Raw genomic sequence first — 20196 nt, 5'->3', positions numbered from 1 at the left:
ATGCAAAAATCACTTTGCAATATTTGCAATGTTTAGCTGTGATTATTACTAACTAGGAAACAGTTCAGAACACAAGTCGAGTTTAACCCTACAGTGAATGAATTTACTTATTGTGACTGTGAATGATTTCAAGGTCATTTGAACTATTTGAGCACACAAAATAAAAAAAATATGTAGCTTTAACAAAGATTGTTTTTTTCAGTGTTTTTTGTTTACTATACAGTGTTCATTTACATTGGAATACATTGTTTTACTACATTACATTGTTATGTTTACCTCAATACCATTAGAATGTCCAGACAACAATAAGGCAGCTTCTATTTTGTTCATATCTTTGTTCTATTGTATTCATGTATGCTTGTAATTTGTTAATTATACTTTGAAATAAATGCATTCCCTACAAAAAATGATCACAATGTATAATAATTAATTACAGATAGAGGTATTTGAATCATCTTTTAAAATGACATTAATATCGCTTTATATAATCGCAGAAAAAAACAACTTATTGTAATGTCTGTTTTTTTCCCCAATATTATGCCGTTCTTTACCTATATAAGTTATCCTTAGATTACTTTACAAAAAATAAAGATTTCACAGCAAAATGACCTAAAGGTGGACTTAACAAGCAAAGTTTTGTTTATGTTTATCATTTAGCAGTCTTTAAAATATGTGCTGGCAGCTAGCTCTCTGCAACACTCACATTGCTGCCCACTGAAGCTAAACAGGGCTGCAACCGGTCATGGGAAACCACATGGGAAAGCTAGGTTGCTGTCAGAAGTGGTGGTAGTGAGACCAGCAGGGGGCGCTCAACCTGCGGTCTGTGTGGGTCCTAATGCCCCAGTATAGTAATGGGGACTGCTCACTGATCTCCATCTTTCGGATGAGACGTTAAACCAGGGTCTTGACTCTCTGTGGTTGTTAAAAATCCCAGGATGTCCTTCGAAAAAGAGCATCCTGGCCAAATATTCCCACTGGCCTCTGTTCAACATGGCTTCTAAACCTTCCCTATATCATAACTAGCTTTATCACTCTGTCCCTCTCCAGCAGTTAGCTGGTGCTTGGTGTGAGGTCTGGCACAATATGACTGCCGCCACGTCATCCAGGTGGATGATGATGGTGAGACTCCCCCCTTAAAAATGTGTAAAAGTGCTCTGAGTGTCCAGAAAAGCACTATTTAAATGTAGGAAATTATTCAAATATGTTCATGGATTATGCTACAGTATAGTCTCAAAGAGATGTAATTCAACCACATATTTTAATTCTGTCATCATTTAGACCCAATCCCAATTCATTTTTTACCCCCACCCCTTGGCCCTTAAAACAAAGTGTGAAAGGGAAGGGCTTCAGAATTTAACCCTAAGAAATGGGACACCACTACAACACCTGCAGTGTGTCGTCGCATGCTCTTATCTCATAAGAGATCATTGACGGCGATTGCTGTTGTTTTTCCAGTTGCATTATTTTTTGGCATTTATCTTCAGGAAATCACTGAAGGCAACAATATCATGTTATCATAACCATATATTGTGGCAATAAGCTCATAACTGGCCATATTCTTCTATGCAAAAGAAAATTAACATTATGTTATACCAAACACTGTAAATTGGTTTTTCCAGCCACTAGACTGACATCTGACAAGGTATTCGATTGACATCGAGTGTTGTATGTGGGACCATACAGGAGTTATTATCATGGATTATGGAGAATCATGAAAATATATATATCGAAATGTATCATTTTTTTACTATTTTTTTTAAAGCATGACTAAAACAGAAACTCCGTTATGGATGTATTAAAACATGCTTGTTTGTTGTAAAAATTCCTAAGAATGCCAAAAAATAAAAAATATCTGACACTCCTGTGCAGCCATGTTGCTGTTGTAGATGGTGTATTCAGGGAATTTTTTCCCAGTTTCTAGTGTTATTCTGGAAAATGTCCCTGAAAAATCACCCCTCACTTCTTCAAAAACCTAATTGAGTTTTTATTTGTCATGTTGAACACAAAAGAAGATATTTTAAAGAGTGTTGAAAACCTAAAACCATTGACCTCAATAGTACTTGTTATTCTTGCCAAGGGTGTAGAAAAAAGTAACCATTGACTTCCATCTTACTTGCTTTTCCACCATGAAATGGGTAACTGGTTACAGGTTTCCAACATTCTTCAAAAAATCTTCTTTTGACTTCAACAGAACCAAATAAAATCTGGTGTGGAGTAAATTAAGACAGAATTTTCATTTAGGGCTGAAATATCCCTTTAATATAACTGTAAATGACAGAAATAGCCCATAAACCAGCGGAGCTAAGCAAGAAAAATAATAACGGCAAAAAATAAGCAGCGCTCAGAAAACCTGTGAGACGTCAGTGATTAGACATGCATAAAAAACAAAACAAGATGGAAATGAAAGCTCAGATAGGGTGTTTTGGCCCCTGAAGCAAAGAGGAGAACAGCAAAGGGGCCACATTACATTCCTCAAGTGAAATGATTTTTCAATTAGTGTGTGAACTGCATTTCGGAAAAGGAGGAAGGGGGGTCTATCAGAGGAGGGGTCTCAGATTCAATCAGTTCAGCTGTAGACCGAGGGCACTGTGTGAATGTGTTGAGGGGGGTTTGGCGTCACCACAAGGGAATGTCTCTCTCTCTTTCTCTCTCTCTCTCTCTTTTTCCTCCCCCTCCCCAGACGTATGCTTCTGGAGCCAACCAGAGACACATTGTTTAGTCTAAATCCTGCCAGTGCAGAGCTACACACTCCAGACCCCCGCCACACACACATAAACAACGGGAAATGCGCTACAGAAAACAACCGAGAACTTCAAGAGCAGCAAATCTGCTTTATTTTTGAAGTGTCACGCCACAGACGGCTGTATATACGTGACACTTGCAACATGAAACGCGGGCACCGTGTTGACATGACATGCAATACTTTGTCAGGCACATGCAATGCGCACATGCATACAGTCAACTGCTATCAGAGTACAAATCAAAAAACGTGGAAATGCTTGACAGAGAGAGACGGCCAACTCCCACTTCCTGCCCTCCCCCATGCACAGACAGACGGGCAAAATTCCTTAAGGCCGGCGGAGCTCGCAGACGGAGAGGAGGAGGGGGGGTAATGCGTAACATACATGGCAACAAACACCAGAGCTGCGGCGGGACTACGGTGTGTTTCAAAGAAAATATCAGGAAATATCAAAGAGCGTCACGTCTGCGCTAATTTGCACGAGTTTTATTGCTACGCAGAGATAATTATCTTTGCTCGTCAAATGCTCAAATTAGATTGACGGAGAGCCTCAAAGGAAATGACATTAAGACCAGACGTTTGAAATCATATATTTGGGTAATTACAGAACAGGATCCAACGTTACACTTCTCTGTGTGTAATCTGACGTTAACCCCTTCAGACTGATGAAAAGGCAGATATGGGAAAGCAAGAGCACCAGCTTTAAAGTACCAACTTACGCAATATATATATATATATATATATATATATATATATATATATATATATATATATATATATATATATATATATATATATATATATATATATACACACACAACGACCACATCAGCCTTACTAGTACCGGGTTGGATCTACTTTTGCCTTCAGAACTGCCTTATTCTTTTGTGGCATCGACTCAACAAGATACTATAAATATTTCTCCGAGATTTTGGTCTATATTGACATGATAGCGTCACCCAGTTGCTGCAGATTTGTCGGCTGCACATCCATGATGCAAACCTCCTGTTCCACCACATCCCAGAGGTGCTCTATTGGATTGGTATCTGGTGACTGCGGAGGCCATTAGAGTACAGTGAACTCATTGTCATGTTCAAGAAACCAGTCTGAGATGATTCTATCAGCTCGAACCAGTCTGGCCATTCTCCTCTGGCATCAACAAGGCATTTGCGCCCACAGAACTGTCGCTCACTGGATATTTTCTCTTTTTTGGACCATTCTTCTCTGTAAACCCTAGAGATGGTTGTGCAAGAAAATCCCAGTACATCAGCAGCTTCCGTAATATTCAGACCAGCTGTCTGGCACCAACAACTATGCCACGTTCAAAGTCATCTAAATCACCTTTCTTCCCCATTCTGATGCTTGGTTTGAACTGCAGCTGATTGTCTTGACCATGTCTAAACGCATTGAGTTTCTGCCATCTGCCTCTACATATTCACACACAGATATGCAAGATGTAAAAAGCACTCTGGTGTGGTAAAATTATATATCAAGAATTGTATTTATCTGTCAGTGCATTGTTTTTTTTTTATAATAGCCAAAACTTCTTTATCATTTCACCAACTATAAATCCCTTTTGTATTAGATGTGAAGTAGAGATCACACACACACACACACACACACACACACAAACGTTTTTCTCATGTTCTAAAATGACCAAGTTCTGGCAATAATTTTTTTTTTTCTTCAAATGTTTTGCATGTAACAATTGACCCTTGCCCTATTATAGAAATATTTGATTTAATCACAGATCCTAGTGTAGACAATAATACCAAAAGTATGATTTCTTTTTCAACATTAATTGCTAGATGTCTTATACTGCTCAAATGGAAGGACAAATTTCCTCCAACTTTTAATCATTGGATTAGGGACCTTATGTACCATCTTACAATGGAGAAGATTTGGTACTGTACTAAACATTGCAGTCAAAAAATCTTATTTGGCAGCCAGTGCTGACATATATTAAACAAATGGATCCAAACTTAATCTTTTTGTCACGGTCGGTGAGGGGAAAAGGAGCGAGGACTCAGGTGCAGCAATAATGGGTTTTTATTTAATTATAAAATGAAAACAAAAAGGCAAAACAAACAACCCCGAGGGGGAAAAACTCTAATAAAACTAATAAATGAACAAACAAACTTGACTGGCTGGACAAGACAGGGCTAGACACAACAGGACAGGAAACTTTCGACGACGAACTCACAAAGGACTGAAAACATGAGGGGGATTATAAAGCAAAAAGTAAATTGACACACAGGTGAACACAATTAACTAATGATGGGTTGACAAGGAGGGTGGGACTAGACAATAGACGGGAGAGCGCATGACACAGAGAGACAATACAAGCCATGCGCTCACATAACACAACACTGAAGCACACGACAAAAGCACGTGACCACAATGTAAACACCGAGCCACGTGCTTTGACAAAAGACGCAAGACACAAGCACACGATAGATAAACACCTTACCGTGCGCTCACACATAAGCAACGCGCATGCTTCATCTCAGCGCCAACCAAAACCGAAACCAACTAGACGGAGGCGCCGAGAATAAAGCAGCGCGCTGCTGACAGAACAAACACAAACACTAGTACAAGAACGCGCGCGTCTGAGGGGCGCAGAGCGTGCGCGCGGCCGCGTCAAGCAGAAGCGCGCACACTCTGCGTACACCCACGACTGCGCGCGCGCACACAGAGACAGAAACAGGACCGGACATGGGTAGTGTCAGAGCTCTGCCACCAAAACAAGAATTTACAAAGACCAGAGTGGCAGAACCCTGACACTAGCCCCCCCCAAAAGGGACGCCACCTGGCGTCCCTAAAGGGAACATCCAACAAGGTACAAGACAGACAAGAAACACCACAAGACAACATCAGACACAAGACAGGGTAGTGAACAGGCAAGACAACATGAAGGGGGGGAGGGAGGGAAGCCAAGCCAGACCCAACAAGACAAACAAGGGAGGGATGGGAGGGCAAGACCAGGGAGGATCAGGAGGGACAGTCCAGGGTGGATTCAGTGGGTCGGGGGCCCCGGCAGGGAGCCAGGGTGGAGCCGGAGGGTCCGTCCAGGGTGCAGGGAGGGAACACCAGGGAGGAGCAGGAGGGACGACCCAGGGAGAGTCTATCAGGGGAGACAAGGCAGGAGGTCGGTGGGGAGCCGGCTGTGCTGGAGACCAGAGGGGAGCCGGCTGGGCTGGAGAACAGAGGGGAGCCGGCTGGGCTGGAGACCAGAGGGGAGCCGGCAGGGCTGGAGACCAGAGGGGAGCCGGCAGGGCTGGAGACCAGAGGGGAGCCGGCAGGGCTGGAGACCAGAGGGGAGCCGGCAGGGCTGGAGACCAGAGGGGAGCCGGCAGGGCTGGAGACCAGAGGGGAGCCGGCAGGGCTGGAGACCAGAGGGGAGCCGGCAGGGCTGGAGACCAGAGGGGAGCCGGCAGGGCAGGAGACCAGAGGGGAGCCGGCAGGGCGAGGCGCCGGGCTGGGACCGGCAGGGCGAGACGTCTGGGTGGCGCCGGTAGGGCGAGACGTCTGGGTGGCGCCGGCAGGGCGAGACGTCTGGGTGGCGCCGGCAGGGCGAGACGTCTGGGTGGCGCCGGCAGGGCGAGACGTCTGGGTGGCGCCGGCAGGGCGAGACGTCTGGGTGGCGCCGGCAGGGCAAGGAGCCGGGCTGGGGCCGCCTGGGCAAGGCGTCTGGGTGGCGCCGGCAGGGCAAGGCGTCTGGGTGGCGTCGCCAGGGCAAGGAGCCAGGCTGGTGCCGGCAGGGCTAGACGTCTGGGTGGTGCCGGCAGGGAGAGACGTCTGGGTGGCGCCGGCAGGGCGAGACGTCTGGGTGGCGCCGGCAGGGCGAGACGTCTGGGTGGCGCCGGCAGGGCGAGACGTCTGGGTGGCGCCGGCAGGGCGAGACGTCTGGGTGGCGCCGGCAGGGCGAGACGTCTGGGTGGCGCCGGCAGGGCGAGACGTCTGGGTGGCGCCGGCAGGGCGAGACGTCTGGGTGGCGCCGGCAGGGCGAGACGTCTGGGTGGCGCCGGCAGGGCGAGACGTCTGGGTGGCGCCGGCAGGGCAAGGAGCCGGGCTGGGGCCGCCTGGGCAAGGCGTCTGGGTGGCGTCGGCAGGGCAAGGAGCCGGGCTGGTGCCGGCAGGGCTAGACGTCTGGGTGGTGCCGGCAGGGAAAGACGTCTGGGTTGTGCCGGCAGGGCAAGGAGCCGGGCTGAAGCCGGCAGGGCAAGACGTCTGGATGGCGCCGGCAGGGCAAGGAGCCGGACTGGGACCGGCACTGAGCTGCGCTCTGGGGCTGGAGCCGACACTGGAGGGCGCTCTGGGGCTGGAGCCGACACTGGAGGGCGCTCTGGGGCTGGAGCCGACACTGGAGGGCGCTCTGGGGCTGGAGCCGACACTGGAGGGCGCTCTGGGGCTGGAGCCGACACTGGAGGGCGCTCTGGGGCTGGAGCCGACACTGGAGGGCGCTCTGGGGCTGGAGCCGACACTGGAGGGCGCTCTGGGGCTGGAGCCGACACTGGAGGGCGCTCTGGGGCTGGAGCCGACACTGGAGGGCGCTCAGGGGCTGGAGCCGTTGTGGTGGAGGAGCCCTTTCTCCTCCGACGCTTCCTTGGTCTGGGTGGCGGGAAGCTGGCCACCTCTTCAGACACTGCAGTATACTCCACTGCCTGCAGGACTGGTGCAGTGTCTGTTGCGGGTGCCTCAGTAAGTGATGCTGCAGCCAGGATGGTAACTGAAAGGGCTGCAGCAGGTTCGGTCACCTCTGGGTGGGCGACAGGTAAGGCAGACCCGGTCTTCCTCCTCCTTCGCCGTTTCTGGGTCATTGGAGGACTGGGGCCCCCACTGACTGCAGATGGATATGTCAAGCAGTCAGTGGGCTGGCGCTTTGTGCGGAGTTGGTGGAGCTTAAACACAAAGCGCCAAAATGGCAGGTACTCCAGCCTCTCCATCTCCACAGGGCTGAGGGGCTCCGTTAGGCAGATGTTAAATGCCTCCTTGAGGTCCAGGTTATCCTCATACTCAAGGCCATCCACTACAGCAAGGAAGTCGTGGGCGAAATTTCTGATGTCCACCTCTCCCAGCTGCAGGGAGATTTCCTGGACAACCTGAAGCAGCCGGTGTTTGACAGAGCCCCCAAGAAAAGGAGATGGAAAGAGGAAGCTACCCATTTTTCTGCTGAGTCCTCTTTATGGTGAGTTCGTACTGTCACGGTCGGTGAGGGGAAAAGGAGCGAGGACTCAGGTGCAGCAATAATGGGTTTTTATTTAATTATAAAATGAAAACAAAAAGGCAAAACAAACAACCCCGAGGGGGAAAAACTCTAATAAAACTAATAAATGAACAAACAAACTTGACTGGCTGGACAAGACAGGGCTAGACACAACAGGACAGGAAACTTTCGACGACGAACTCACAAAGGACTGAAAACATGAGGGGGATTATAAAGCAAAAAGTAAATTGACACACAGGTGAACACAATTAACTAATGATGGGTTGACAAGGAGGGTGGGACTAGACAATAGACGGGAGAGCGCATGACACAGAGAGACAATACAAGCCATGCGCTCACATAACACAACACTGAAGCACACGACAAAAGCACGTGACCACAATGTAAACACCGAGCCACGTGCTTTGACAAAAGACGCAAGACACAAGCACACGATAGATAAACACCTTACCGTGCGCTCACACATAAGCAACGCGCATGCTTCATCTCAGCGCCAACCAAAACCGAAACCAACTAGACGGAGGCGCCGAGAATAAAGCAGCGCGCTGCTGACAGAACAAACACAAACACTAGTACAAGAACGCGCGCGTCTGAGGGGCGCAGAGCGTGCGCGCGGCCGCGTCAAGCAGAAGCGCGCACACTCTGCGTACACCCACGACTGCGCGCGCGCACACAGAGACAGAAACAGGACCGGACATGGGTAGTGTCAGAGCTCTGCCACCAAAACAAGAATTTACAAAGACCAGAGTGGCAGAACCCTGACACTTTTCAGTCTGACCGTTGGTTATTTGCTTCACACTTTTTTCCCCTTCCCTTTATTTTATTTTATTTCATTTTAATTTCGATCTAAATTATTTCATGTCTTTATTTTAAATTTGCAAAGCCTATTGTGACTCGTTGTGTATTTATGTACAATAGATGAGTGAACATATAATATAACTTTTATCTACTTGTATTGTATGTATGTTTATATCATGACATGATGTAATACAGATTAGAAATTGGCATAGCATACTGTATAGAAATGGTGCAGTGGGGCCGGGGGCTCTGTTGGAGCAAAGATAATTTGTCTCTGTTTTTCAAATACTTTTGAAATTGATGTTTTATTGACCAAAATGTTAATAAAAAATCTGAACAAAAGTTCTATATCATCAAAGTAGATGTACGAAAACATGGTAGTGTCATTGTCTGAAACTTTTATTTCTATTTTTTCACCTTTAATTAATAGGACAGATAGGAGTATAGACAGGAAAGCATGGGGAGATGAGAGAGGGGAAGAATCGGCATAGGACCTCAAGGTGGGAATTAAACTCAGGTCGCCGCGAACAACGGATTGCCATGTGTCAACGCACTAACCACTACATCATTGGTGGCAACAGGTAAAGTCATTGTCAATGTAAAAAAAAAAAAACATCTAAAGACGTCTGCTGCTTGTTCAAACAACTTATTTAAAATGAGCTGAAACAACACAACTCTTGATGGTTTTTTGGTACAACTTAATTGTTTTATGTTCAATAAACCTTATTGTTAACTTAATTTCTTCATTTTGTTCCAACACAAATCGATTTTTAAGGTGTATATGTACTAACACTCATATATGTTCTTAATGCATTATGTGATCAAAGACATTAGCTGCGTACCAAACGGCACACTACACACTATGCACTTATGGACTTTGTACTTACACACTCAACAGTATAGCATATGTACTGTATGTAGTGTCGTCACAAACGGAACACTAATGTACTAAGCACAAATTCAAACCGTTTCCAAGATGACGTTTGACGGTTGTCAAATTAGGAAAACAAATATCCAAACTACCAAATAATACCTGCCATGACTATAACCGCATTCACCATAGGAAGGCGCTATAATCCCTCTCGTAGAAGAATTTTGCTTTTACAATCCAAAACAAAGAAAGTTATCCAACATGTGCGCCCAATAGCTCCGCATCTTTGGTTAGCAAAGCTTTGGTTTTTGAGGGTGTGAAGAGTCCAACATTACACACTTCATTTTTAACAGTTGAATAACTGCATCATCCGGGCAAGTAAAGTGCACTTCAACTTTTTTGCGTTTTCAATGTGAACAAACTACTTTTACTATTTATACTACAAAATGGCGCAGAATAGTGCATAAGTATGCCATTTGGGACACACCAATTAAGACTAATAATATCGCTGGCTATATCAATGATATAAAAACATGTGTTTTACCTCGAGATGGATTAAAGCATGTATAAATATGGCCATGTCTACACTAATCCGGATAAATTTGAAAACGGAGTTTTCCTCTAAAAACGCTTCACGTCCACACGGTCGTTTCTATTCGTTTTCCAAAACTTTGTCATCCACACTGAAACGACAACAAATGCTTTCAACCTGTACTGCGCATGCGTGAAACGTAAGACGCTTCGGCATGCATCATTTCCGGCTGACGTTTATTTTCTTTCCAGCTCTTTGAAACGTTGTGGCAAAATGTCGAGGAAAAGCACAGAGTTTTTTAAATGGACTGACAATGAAGTAGAGTTGCTGCTTCGAGTAACACATGAATACAAAGTTGCAAAAGAGAGTGAAAATGTAGACTGGGAGACCTGCCAAAACAAATACGGCTATATACTGGACTGCTTTAAAGAACAGTATCCTGCTGATGACGCTGCTTACCCTCACAGTAAGGACGACATCACTAAAATCATACTCACAACGAAAATAAAGTAAACGAATTAGTAACATGACTGAGTGTCACATGACAAAAAATGCGTCATCGTTTTCGAAAGACTCTGTTTTCACCGTCTACACTACGACACGAAAACGGCGGTTTTAAATTTATCCACTTTGGAGAGCGTTTTCAAAAAGATACGTTTTTGTTTCCTAAAAACGCGTCTCAGTGTGGATGGAAGGGCAAAACGGACACAAAAATATGCGTCTTTAAATGAAAACGCATTAGTGTGGACATGGCCTATGTTTCAAGATTCAATTTAAATCATTCTAGTCTAAAATTGCATAGCATTAGTTTTCAAATACAACAAAAATGACAAAGCCTGAGAAATTCTGCCACTCTAAGTGAACTAAGCTTGTAGTCTGGCTGCAGGTTTAGATACTGTGTCCAAGATAAGACACAAGGTCAAGATACAGGCTTGCTCGTGTCTCAAACATAGAGCACAGCCCATTATCTAGTAATTGAAGCACAGTACTGGATGCTCCATAAAATGTCCTTGATCAAGAACACAATACCTCTCTTTATGGCTCAGCTAGAATCTCATTCCAGAGCCTGCTGTCTCTGAAAAGTGCCAATACTGCATATGAACCATCCAGAGACTTAATGGTCATGTTACACATATGTGTGTGTGTGAGAGAGAGTAATGAGTGCTGATGGGCTCAGCAGAGTGGCAAAAGATCCATAGCTTCACGCATTTTCACAGCGGTCACAGACGGGGTAATGGCTCTCAAACGCAGTACAGCCTCCCCTTCATCTTAATCTTTTTCATGCTCGACAAACCGTCCTCTCGTTGGTTTCTGCAGGGCCCAATCCCTACCGAGGCACATTACAGCGCTAAACCCTCTCGAGTGAAACTAACTACCCGTCTAGGGTCTAACTTGGATCTAAATCACTGTGGCAGCTTCTAACGGTTTTAAAATGAGCCTGTGATGAGCCCTCGAACCGGTTCACCAGCATGGCTAGGCAAGACCACACTTTTAATTACCATGTCTGTCTCCACTGTAACCTCATCGTGTGGACTTACCTCCGTAGTTACAACCACAAAGCTGAAATCGCATTCCTCGCAGGGCATTGAGGATCAGCTTAATGGAATTTGTCAACAAGTTTTTGTTCTAGAGATTGACTACACGGGGCCTTTCAGGCTGGTGGTTATAAGAACTTAGTTATAGGAACTAGCCACCAGGTTCCTCCAAGACTTTTTTAGTTTTATTAATAGCTCAAGCATGCAGGAATTCTGAATAGACGCCAAGCGCAATTTTTAGCATTATCTTAAACTTGAGTATGCTGTAGCATGAATAGTCCTGTATTATTTGTTGTTGTTGTTGTTGTTGTTGTTGTTGTGTGATGTGGATGTTATGCAATTGAATGAGCAAAAAGGAAGACTAGGGGACAAAATCCGCAAATACAACTTGACATGTTAGTACATATCATCAGCAGGGCCTCTTAGATGAAGAAACTTTATGTGTTCATCTTGTAATCCTGTAAAATGCTCTGCTGGTGTTTTATACGAATGTGTATTGCATTTCAGCAATACATTTACATCATTAATAGATCCTGTTATGTTGGGTTAGACCAGACCCTGAAATAAAAAGTTTCATTCTCCTCCCAAAAGTGTTCATATAACATTTTTATTTCTAGTTCATTCTGTGTGAACACCCCAAAAAGCAAATCCTTCCTTCTGCTAAACAGTATAGGAAAAGTAGTTATTGGATTAGTCATAGAAACGTTCCTCTAATGCAGGGGTTCTCAAACTTTTCAGCCCGGGACCCCCAAAATAACAATGCCAATGACTCGCGACCCCCACTATTTTCGTAAGTGGTAATAATCATACAAACGTTGCACACAACACTCACACAAACCAATCAGCCTATATAAACACAAGCATATTGACAACACAAAAAAAGTGCAACAGTCCCATATCATTTTTATTATTATTATTTTATATTAACCTCATCTAATTAGACTGGTGGGCACAATATTTAAGTTACATCCCAAGTCTTTTCTTGGTTTAATTTTGGAGACTGCCACTTACACATCATACTCCATGTTTAGTGTCCTGTATGTATTTTAAATGTACGTGAGTGCTTTAACGGTGTCAGAAAGTTTAGCTAGTGCTGTAAAATCTGGTGCACTGACGCTGTTGCTTTGTCATTAATCTAATGTTGCAACCAATGTAAAAAACCACAACAAAAAAACCAAAGGCTGATGGCTTTTTGTTTGGATAATGTATTTTTTATGTAACTTTTTTTTATCTTCTGTAGGTTATGGATTAACAATGGTAATCATAAAAGTTTATTAAAATTTATTAGATTTTTATAAATCACTAAGCGACCCCCTCTCATTGTCCCGCGACCCCCCAGGGGGTCCCGACCCCCACTTTGAGAACCACTGCTCTAATGTATTGGTGTGCCATGTGGAATTAACTATATGAAATTGAAAATCAAAGCTAAAGCTATGACTCATAATGATTAACTGCAAGAACAGTCTCTGAATTGAGCTTTTCCATTTCTCAGAAAGCAATGGCAGGTTCTTTTGTGACCAGAAATGACCTGGATTAATATATTAAAAGTTATTTGTGGATGCACTTATGCATATATACACAGTGGGGGAAATAATTGATCAACACGTCACCATTTTTCTCAGAAAACATATTTCTAAAGGTGCCGTTGACTTGAAATTTTCACCAGATGTTTATAACAACCAAAGAAATACATATATGAGAAGAAAACAAATCCAATTAGTTAACAAATGAAGTTATGCGTAATAAAATGAAATGACACAGGAAAAAACATATGAAGAAAGGGAGGTGTAGAAAGGCAGTGAAAGCCCAGACAGCAGCTAAAATCTCTCAGTAGTTATTCAGCAACCCTCTAAACCTCCTAAACTGTAAATGAATATCAGCTGCTTCAGTCCAACATCTACATTATGAGCATGACAAAGATGAAACCAGAGTGAACATTTCAGCAAGACAATGATCCAAAAAATAGCCAAGGAAACTTTCAAATGCTTTCAGAAAAAGAAAATCAAGCAACAATATACAAATATACTGTATAATAAACATTTCCTATTTCCTATACAATGTACACACTGTATATATAATCTGTGATCAAACAAAAAAAGGACTGGCAGCTCATTACAATTACCTAAGTTTTTGTACCATAACGTACACGCCCAACCCAGACAATATCTCTTTTCAAACCACTAAAACTGCCAATAAAAATCACTTTGCAAACTTTTTCAACATTAAAAGTTTTTCGAGCAAAGATCAAAGTCCCATTTTTTATAAGATTCTGTATTTGAGTCTCGTATGCTTACCTAGGCTGCATTTATTTGAGCAAAAATACATTTAAAAAACATAAACGAAATGTAATGTTGTTATTATTAAACAAGCAAACTTTAAAATTGTATGACACCATTGGTTGTGTGATCCCAACATGGCAACCCTCCCTAGGACATTAGTTTTTTTCTAAGCAACATGAGTTTTCTTCTAATGCAACATTTTAAATATGTTAGTCAAATGTTTTAATTTCTTAAGGAGTAAAACATTATAAACAGCTTTAAAGAAATGGTGCACAACTGACAATGATATGCGTGATATGCTTCAAACAAAGCATATCCTTCCATCTGCAGCCTAATCTATTGTACAAGGCAGAGACTGTTATCTCATCGAGGTCAAGGCTTTAACCAAAATACGTTCCCAACTATCAGCGGTGCCGTTGGGTCACATGAAACACAAACTACTACACTCAAAAATTATTTTCAAACTGCTAATTTAAAACAAGCTAAAATAACACAACTTATGAGATCTTTTAGGGGGCAACTTAATTGGTTTATCTACAATCCACTTTAATTTGTTAAGTTAACTTAATTGATTTATGTTGGCACAAAATGAATGTTTTTTTTGCAGGTTACCCCACAAAACGCATGTGTGTAATTGCTGCTTAATTAATACAAACACTTGAATTGAAATTAATTCTTGCAAACATCTTGGGGAAATATGTCCATCCATCACATTCCAGAGGTAGGGACTTTTCAGGGGACTTAAAACAATCGATGGTACAAGATCACATGCTTGTGATGTGATGACTAACTGCATATCCATAACAACAGGGTAAACAGGCTCTAATGGCTGTGGCTGACACACAGCATGGTCAATCTGATCTATATAAAAGCAAGAGAGAAGATACAGACATCAAAACACCCTCTCTGAATGTTCCCCAGTCTGTGTGTGATTTATGCTCTGTTTTGAACCTTATGCACTCCATATAGCTGCCAATATTTAAATAAAAAAAAATTGTAAAAGCAGTCTTTTTTGTAATTTTGCATTCTGGTTCATAACAAACATAACTGCCATTAACCAACCAACTGAAACCAAAAACAACCAAAAAAAAATAAATGTTTCTTTACAAATATGCCAAGAAGCACCTGCTTCTGTACATAATGACCAATGCAAAGTCAAATATCTTTAGTTTAAATAAACTAAAACTAAAATCATTTAACTTGCATGCACATACCAAACCACAGATGATGGAAATGACTGGAATTAATCATGTCTGGATTAAAAAACCAGAATACATTTCGTCAATTCATTTGTTGCATTCAAATACAAACCAAAACACAAAAAATATCAAGTAAATATCAAAATTATTAGGACATCATGTGCCATAACAGTGGTATAATAAGGTAATAACATCTGACACCATCACTGAACTAAAGAACCAACGATAAGATCTACTTCAACAGTTTTGGGGAAATGCAGGCTCCCACAGTACTAAAGTAAAGACTGCACACACTAATTAAAGGGATAGTTCACCCTAAAATGGAAATTTCTGTAAATGTACTCACCCTCAAGCCATCCAAGGCTTCAACTTTCAACTTTTTGGGCTTTTTAGATTAAACTGTGATCCTTCTGGTTAAATAATGCAAGTCAACAGCTACCAGCACTTCAGAAATTGTTATCAAAACGAATAACAGTGGCTCCTGACAATACAACTGATTGGTCTGTCCAAGAAACAGAATGCTAATTACAATATTATTGTCTTTAATCCACAGCCTCAAAAACCATCTTGAGCACGTTCACAACAGCGAGGAGTGTGTGAGCTAATGATGTTTGACAGGAAGCTCATGCTACAGACTGTCGTAAAAATGCACTCAAGGCCAGTCAGTTAAAAATCCTCTTTAATGTTCTACTGAAGAAACGTCCTTTATATCTCAGATGGCATGAGGTTGAGTAAATTAGCAGCAAATGTTATTTTGTTGTTGTTGTTGTTGTTTGAACCAAGCCATCACAAAACCTGAAATGTAATAACAGAACTTGACCAAGTATGCAGAAATACTGTGCAGTGACAGCCTAGTTGTATCTTTCTTCCCAAGACTGAGGTCAAGTTGTTTTTATATTCAAACATTCAGACTTTCTGCTTCATAATATAATTTCAGAAAAGTACTCTTTGCAAATTGTGAAATCATATGAGCAGACAATGAATGTCTACGTACAACACAGTCAAATAAATAGTGCTAATGCTTTGACTTACATGTGATTTCAGGCTAAATATTCAAAAACTATGGTAAACAATATAGGGAGCAAGTGACAAGCTGTCACTGAACTAATGTACCAATGTAAAACCAACTTTACCTCAATCTTTCCAAGTACCACTAATAAAAGCATCTACTTGTGTAGTAAACAACTCCAAAGTAAATACACTTTGGTTTAACAGGACTAACATAAAGAGGACACCCTTTAAGACATTGCAGGACTAACACAGAAAAGCAATACGAAGCAAATCCCATTCATATTTGTGCTGCAAAACGTTTCAGTTCACTTTGCATTACAGTGTGCATGCCGCAGCGCTGAGGGCTACCAACGAACAACTCACACTTAAGCCCAAAATAATGTAACATGCACTCTGTAATGTGGATACACACAGCACTTAAATAGTTCAAATGTAGATCTGGGGTATATTTACCGGCCACAGCACTGAGCAGAAGCAGTGAGTAGAGCCCGAGTGACAGTACTGATGTCCGGTTTAGGATCCGCACTCTCATCCTGCTGCCGCTTCTGGATGGATTCAGCTCCAAAAAAAAGTTCCAGTAACTAGATTTTCTGTTCCCCCTTTCTTCTTTCTATCGACCGAAGTTCAAGCTCATGTGCACGGAGCGAACAGTCCGAAATGACTAGTGCAGATGAAGATTTGGAGGCAGCGCATGGTTTTAGATGCCTTTGGTTTCGATAAACAGCTTATAAACGCATTTTCTCCATGCTGGTTGGGAGTTTGAACGATTATACTTCATTTAATATGTATAATACACTTCCTCGCATATCTTAAAATAAAACTAAAGGTCTCAAAACCTTCTGTGTGGCGTCTCTCGGTTGTCGTCTGTGTTTATAAACAAGATTTAGTTTCGATGTAATATTTGGTTCTGGTCCAGATGCTCGAGCTCAGGATCTCAATATGGGTCAGGTTTCTTGGTGTCAGTCCGCTTCAGTCGATGTTTAGCTTCACGAGCTGACGACATGTCCGACATTTCCCGACTGTGCCCGGTTTTATTCCTGCATTAGCCCTGAAATGATGTCTCTGAAATGAAGTAAACCTGCGGCAGAAGGCGTCGAGCTCAAGCGGCCGAACAGGAGCGACATTGAGTCCGATCCAAAGCGACGGAGGCCTGTAATGAACAGCGCGGCGACTGTCGGTAGACTGTGTGATGGTCGTTAAACTGATTGCCGGTCGGTCAGGGTCTGCTCGGTTAAATAAGCGCTTTTCTCCCCGTTGAGGTTGATTATCGCCCCGCGGATCGTGTCGAGCTCCCGCGGCCGCTCTCGGTAACTTCAGCTCCGCCTAGAGCAGACAGATGAAGGGCAGTCAGTCCTCCTCCTCCACCCCCACCTCCCTCTCTCTCTCTCTCTCTCTCTCTCTCTCTCCCTCTCTCTCTTCCAATCCAATTCGATTTTAAGTTGTCTGTCATGCTTTCTTTTTCCACCCCAACCTTACAAATCCACCATAATCACAATATTTTAGCCAAAACATGCTACACTTATGATTACTATAGCTGGGTAATTGGTTTCACACAAACCTAAACTGTTTAGACAAATCCCATGGTATTATTGTAATCTAAATAGCCTGTCTCCTACTTGTACTTTTTATATAGGTCTAATATGTTTCTGTACATAACAATGTATCGGTCAAAACTCTTACGACCAGCAGCACACATTTGAAGTGTTCAAACAGGCTGAAAAAAATACATATTTATTCATATTTAACCTTAATATCGCAAGCTAATTTTCGCATTAGGACAAAAACAATGAATAATTATTGACAATATTGCTGCTTTCACAATATTGTGCATCACAAGTGAAAATCAAGGGAAAATTTGTGTCTGTGTGTGCTGGTTTACAATTTTTTTTTTTAATAATTACATGTGTATGACCTACACAGCAAGTAGCCTGTTACAATATTGAGAATGTTTTATGAGGACATGTCATGTGTCCTCGTAATTCAAAACTAAAAAAAAAAAAAATCAGGTTTGCCGTGAAGGTTGGGTTTAGGGTATTAAAATGGCAGTTTTAAAAGTATAAAATACATTGGAGAGTCCTCATACACCACCAAAAAATGTGTGTGTGCACCCATCTAATGGATTTAAACATGTACAGTAGTCAAGACCCCTGATAGCACATATTGCAGAGATGTCTGTTTGATGTTTGTGTTTACATCTGGAAGACATATATGTACTCTTAGTACTGGGTTGCAGCTGGAAGGGCATCCGGCACATAAAACATATGCCAGAGCAATTGGCGGTTCATTTTGCTGTGGCAACCCTTGATAAATCAACAGAGACTAAGCTAAAGGAAAGTGAATGAGAAGTATTTGTTAGTTTGTTCATCTACACAAGTCAATTTTCAGATGTCTTTAAGATGTTTAAAAATGTAGAATGTTCTTTTAGCAGACTAACTTCAGACCTTTTTTCAGACTAGACAAATTTTAAATTACGTCTTGCAGACATGCTGAATATACATAAAGTTATGCTGAAGTTCAAAACAAGCACCAAAATGGGGATGAAATGTGTTTCAAGTATATAGTGGAGAGTTTATGTAAGATGGGCTGGACTGAGTATTTCAGAAACTGCTCAATTACTTCACTTGTAATGCACAATATCTCAATATTGTAAATCATTTTTTAAAAATGTCATTGTTTTCCACCTAATCAGAAAATTGGATTGCTATACTAAAGCTGATAAATTGTTATGGATTATTTTAGCTTGTTTAAACGCTTGTTAAGAATGTGCTGGCTTCGAGGGGTTTGATTGGCGGTGCCTTCCACATTTTAATATATGCTTTAGCAGAGTTAGATGTCAGCAGTTAGCTTTGGGCTTTCTATTGTGGAACATAGAAATGACTTTACAATTGCAATTTGAAAATGATTAATGAAAAACAAAGATCTAAATGTTTCCTTGCAGTTTTGCCTTTGTTTTAGTAATCAGAGTTAAAATACCATGCATTTACTGTATTCATCAGTCTAAAGCAGGGGTTACCAATATGTTCCTGGAGGTCTGGTGCCCTGCAGGGTTTAGCTCTAACTTCCCTCAACACACCTGCCTGGGTGTTTCAAGTATACCTAGTAAGACCTTGATTAGCTTGTTCAGGTGCGTTTGATTAGGGTTGGAGCTAAAATCTGCAGGACACCGGTCCTTCAGGAACAAGTTTGGTGATCACTGGTCTACAGTATATACATATATAGAGTATACATATTCCAAACATAAAGAGTTATTGGTATTGGCTAAAATGTATATATCCATGCACCCTAACTTTACATACAATCATCTAGGGCAGTGTTTCTCAACCACGTTCCCGGAGGACCGCCAGCTCTGCATATTCCCATGCCTTCTCATCCAAACACACCTGATTCAGATCATCAGCTCATTAGCATAGACTGAAAGACCTGTAATGGGTGTGACAGACAAAGAAGACATCCAAAACATGCAGTGTTGGTGGTCCTTCAAAAACATGGTTGAGAAACACTGATCTAGAGTTAATAGAAATAAAAAACACCAATATTTTACCAATTTAAAGAAGTATTATGTTATTTAAATAACTGGAACTGCTAAAAATATATAGTTTACCCTTCAGTGACTATTTTACTGACAAACATACACATCTTGGAAACACTTTGTTACTGAAAGAGCTTGAAATTGAGCATCTCTGTCACTACAGCAGAAATAAGTGGAAACACTGTATCTTATCCATTATAGTGATTCCACTGAAAGCTTCTTGAAGCATAAGAATATTCAAGACTGCTTGAAGGAAATACTATGGTTATTTATAAATATTTTATTTATATATTTATTAACATGCTATGTGTTATTGTTAAGTAAAATCCTATGCTATTTACCATTGCTCTTAATTTGTTTCCCAATCCTGTACTTATTTGTTTAAGACACAGCCTCATAGTGCCTTCATGAGTGAAATTGTGTCAACCAAGCACCCAAACAGTCTTAGTTTTCCAACCATCTTATATTTCACATG

General features: G+C 42.0%; 3 protein-coding genes across 3 annotated transcripts in view; 2 read left to right on the top strand and 1 right to left on the bottom strand.

The window, feature by feature from the left end:
* The window catches only part of bmpr2b (bone morphogenetic protein receptor type 2b), a 169540-nt gene extending 152027 nt beyond the window's left edge, over positions 1–17513 (bottom strand). Inside the window, 1 exon segment of the mRNA NM_001039807.1 lies at positions 16646–17513. Coding sequence (NP_001034896.1) covers positions 16646–16724 — 79 coding nt within the window. The 5' untranslated portion in view covers positions 16725–17513.
* LOC141376079 (uncharacterized) overlaps positions 1–20196 on the top strand; it is a 996984-nt gene that overhangs the window by 347908 nt on the left and 628880 nt on the right. The window lies entirely within an intron of this gene.
* LOC147842287 (uncharacterized) lies at positions 4428–8725 on the top strand. Its single transcript, XM_087267561.1, has 2 exons — positions 4428–5131; positions 5174–8725. Exon 2 carries the CDS (start codon positions 5651–5653, stop codon positions 7844–7846), a length of 2196 nt encoding a protein of 731 aa, XP_087123687.1. The 5' UTR covers positions 4428–5131; positions 5174–5650; the 3' UTR covers positions 7847–8725.

The sequence above is a fragment of the Danio rerio genome, chromosome 9 (assembly GCF_052040795.2).
Source record: "Danio rerio strain M-AB ecotype USA chromosome 9, GRCz13ab, whole genome shotgun sequence".
NCBI classification, from domain to species: Eukaryota; Metazoa; Chordata; class Actinopteri; order Cypriniformes; family Danionidae; genus Danio; species Danio rerio.
This window is presented reverse-complemented; position numbering and strand designations above follow the sequence as displayed.

Coding starts and splice junctions, on each gene's coding strand:
- LOC147842287 (XM_087267561.1), top strand. CDS start 5,651: ATGAAGGGGGGGAGGGAGGGAAGCCAAGCCAGACCCAACAAGACAAAC.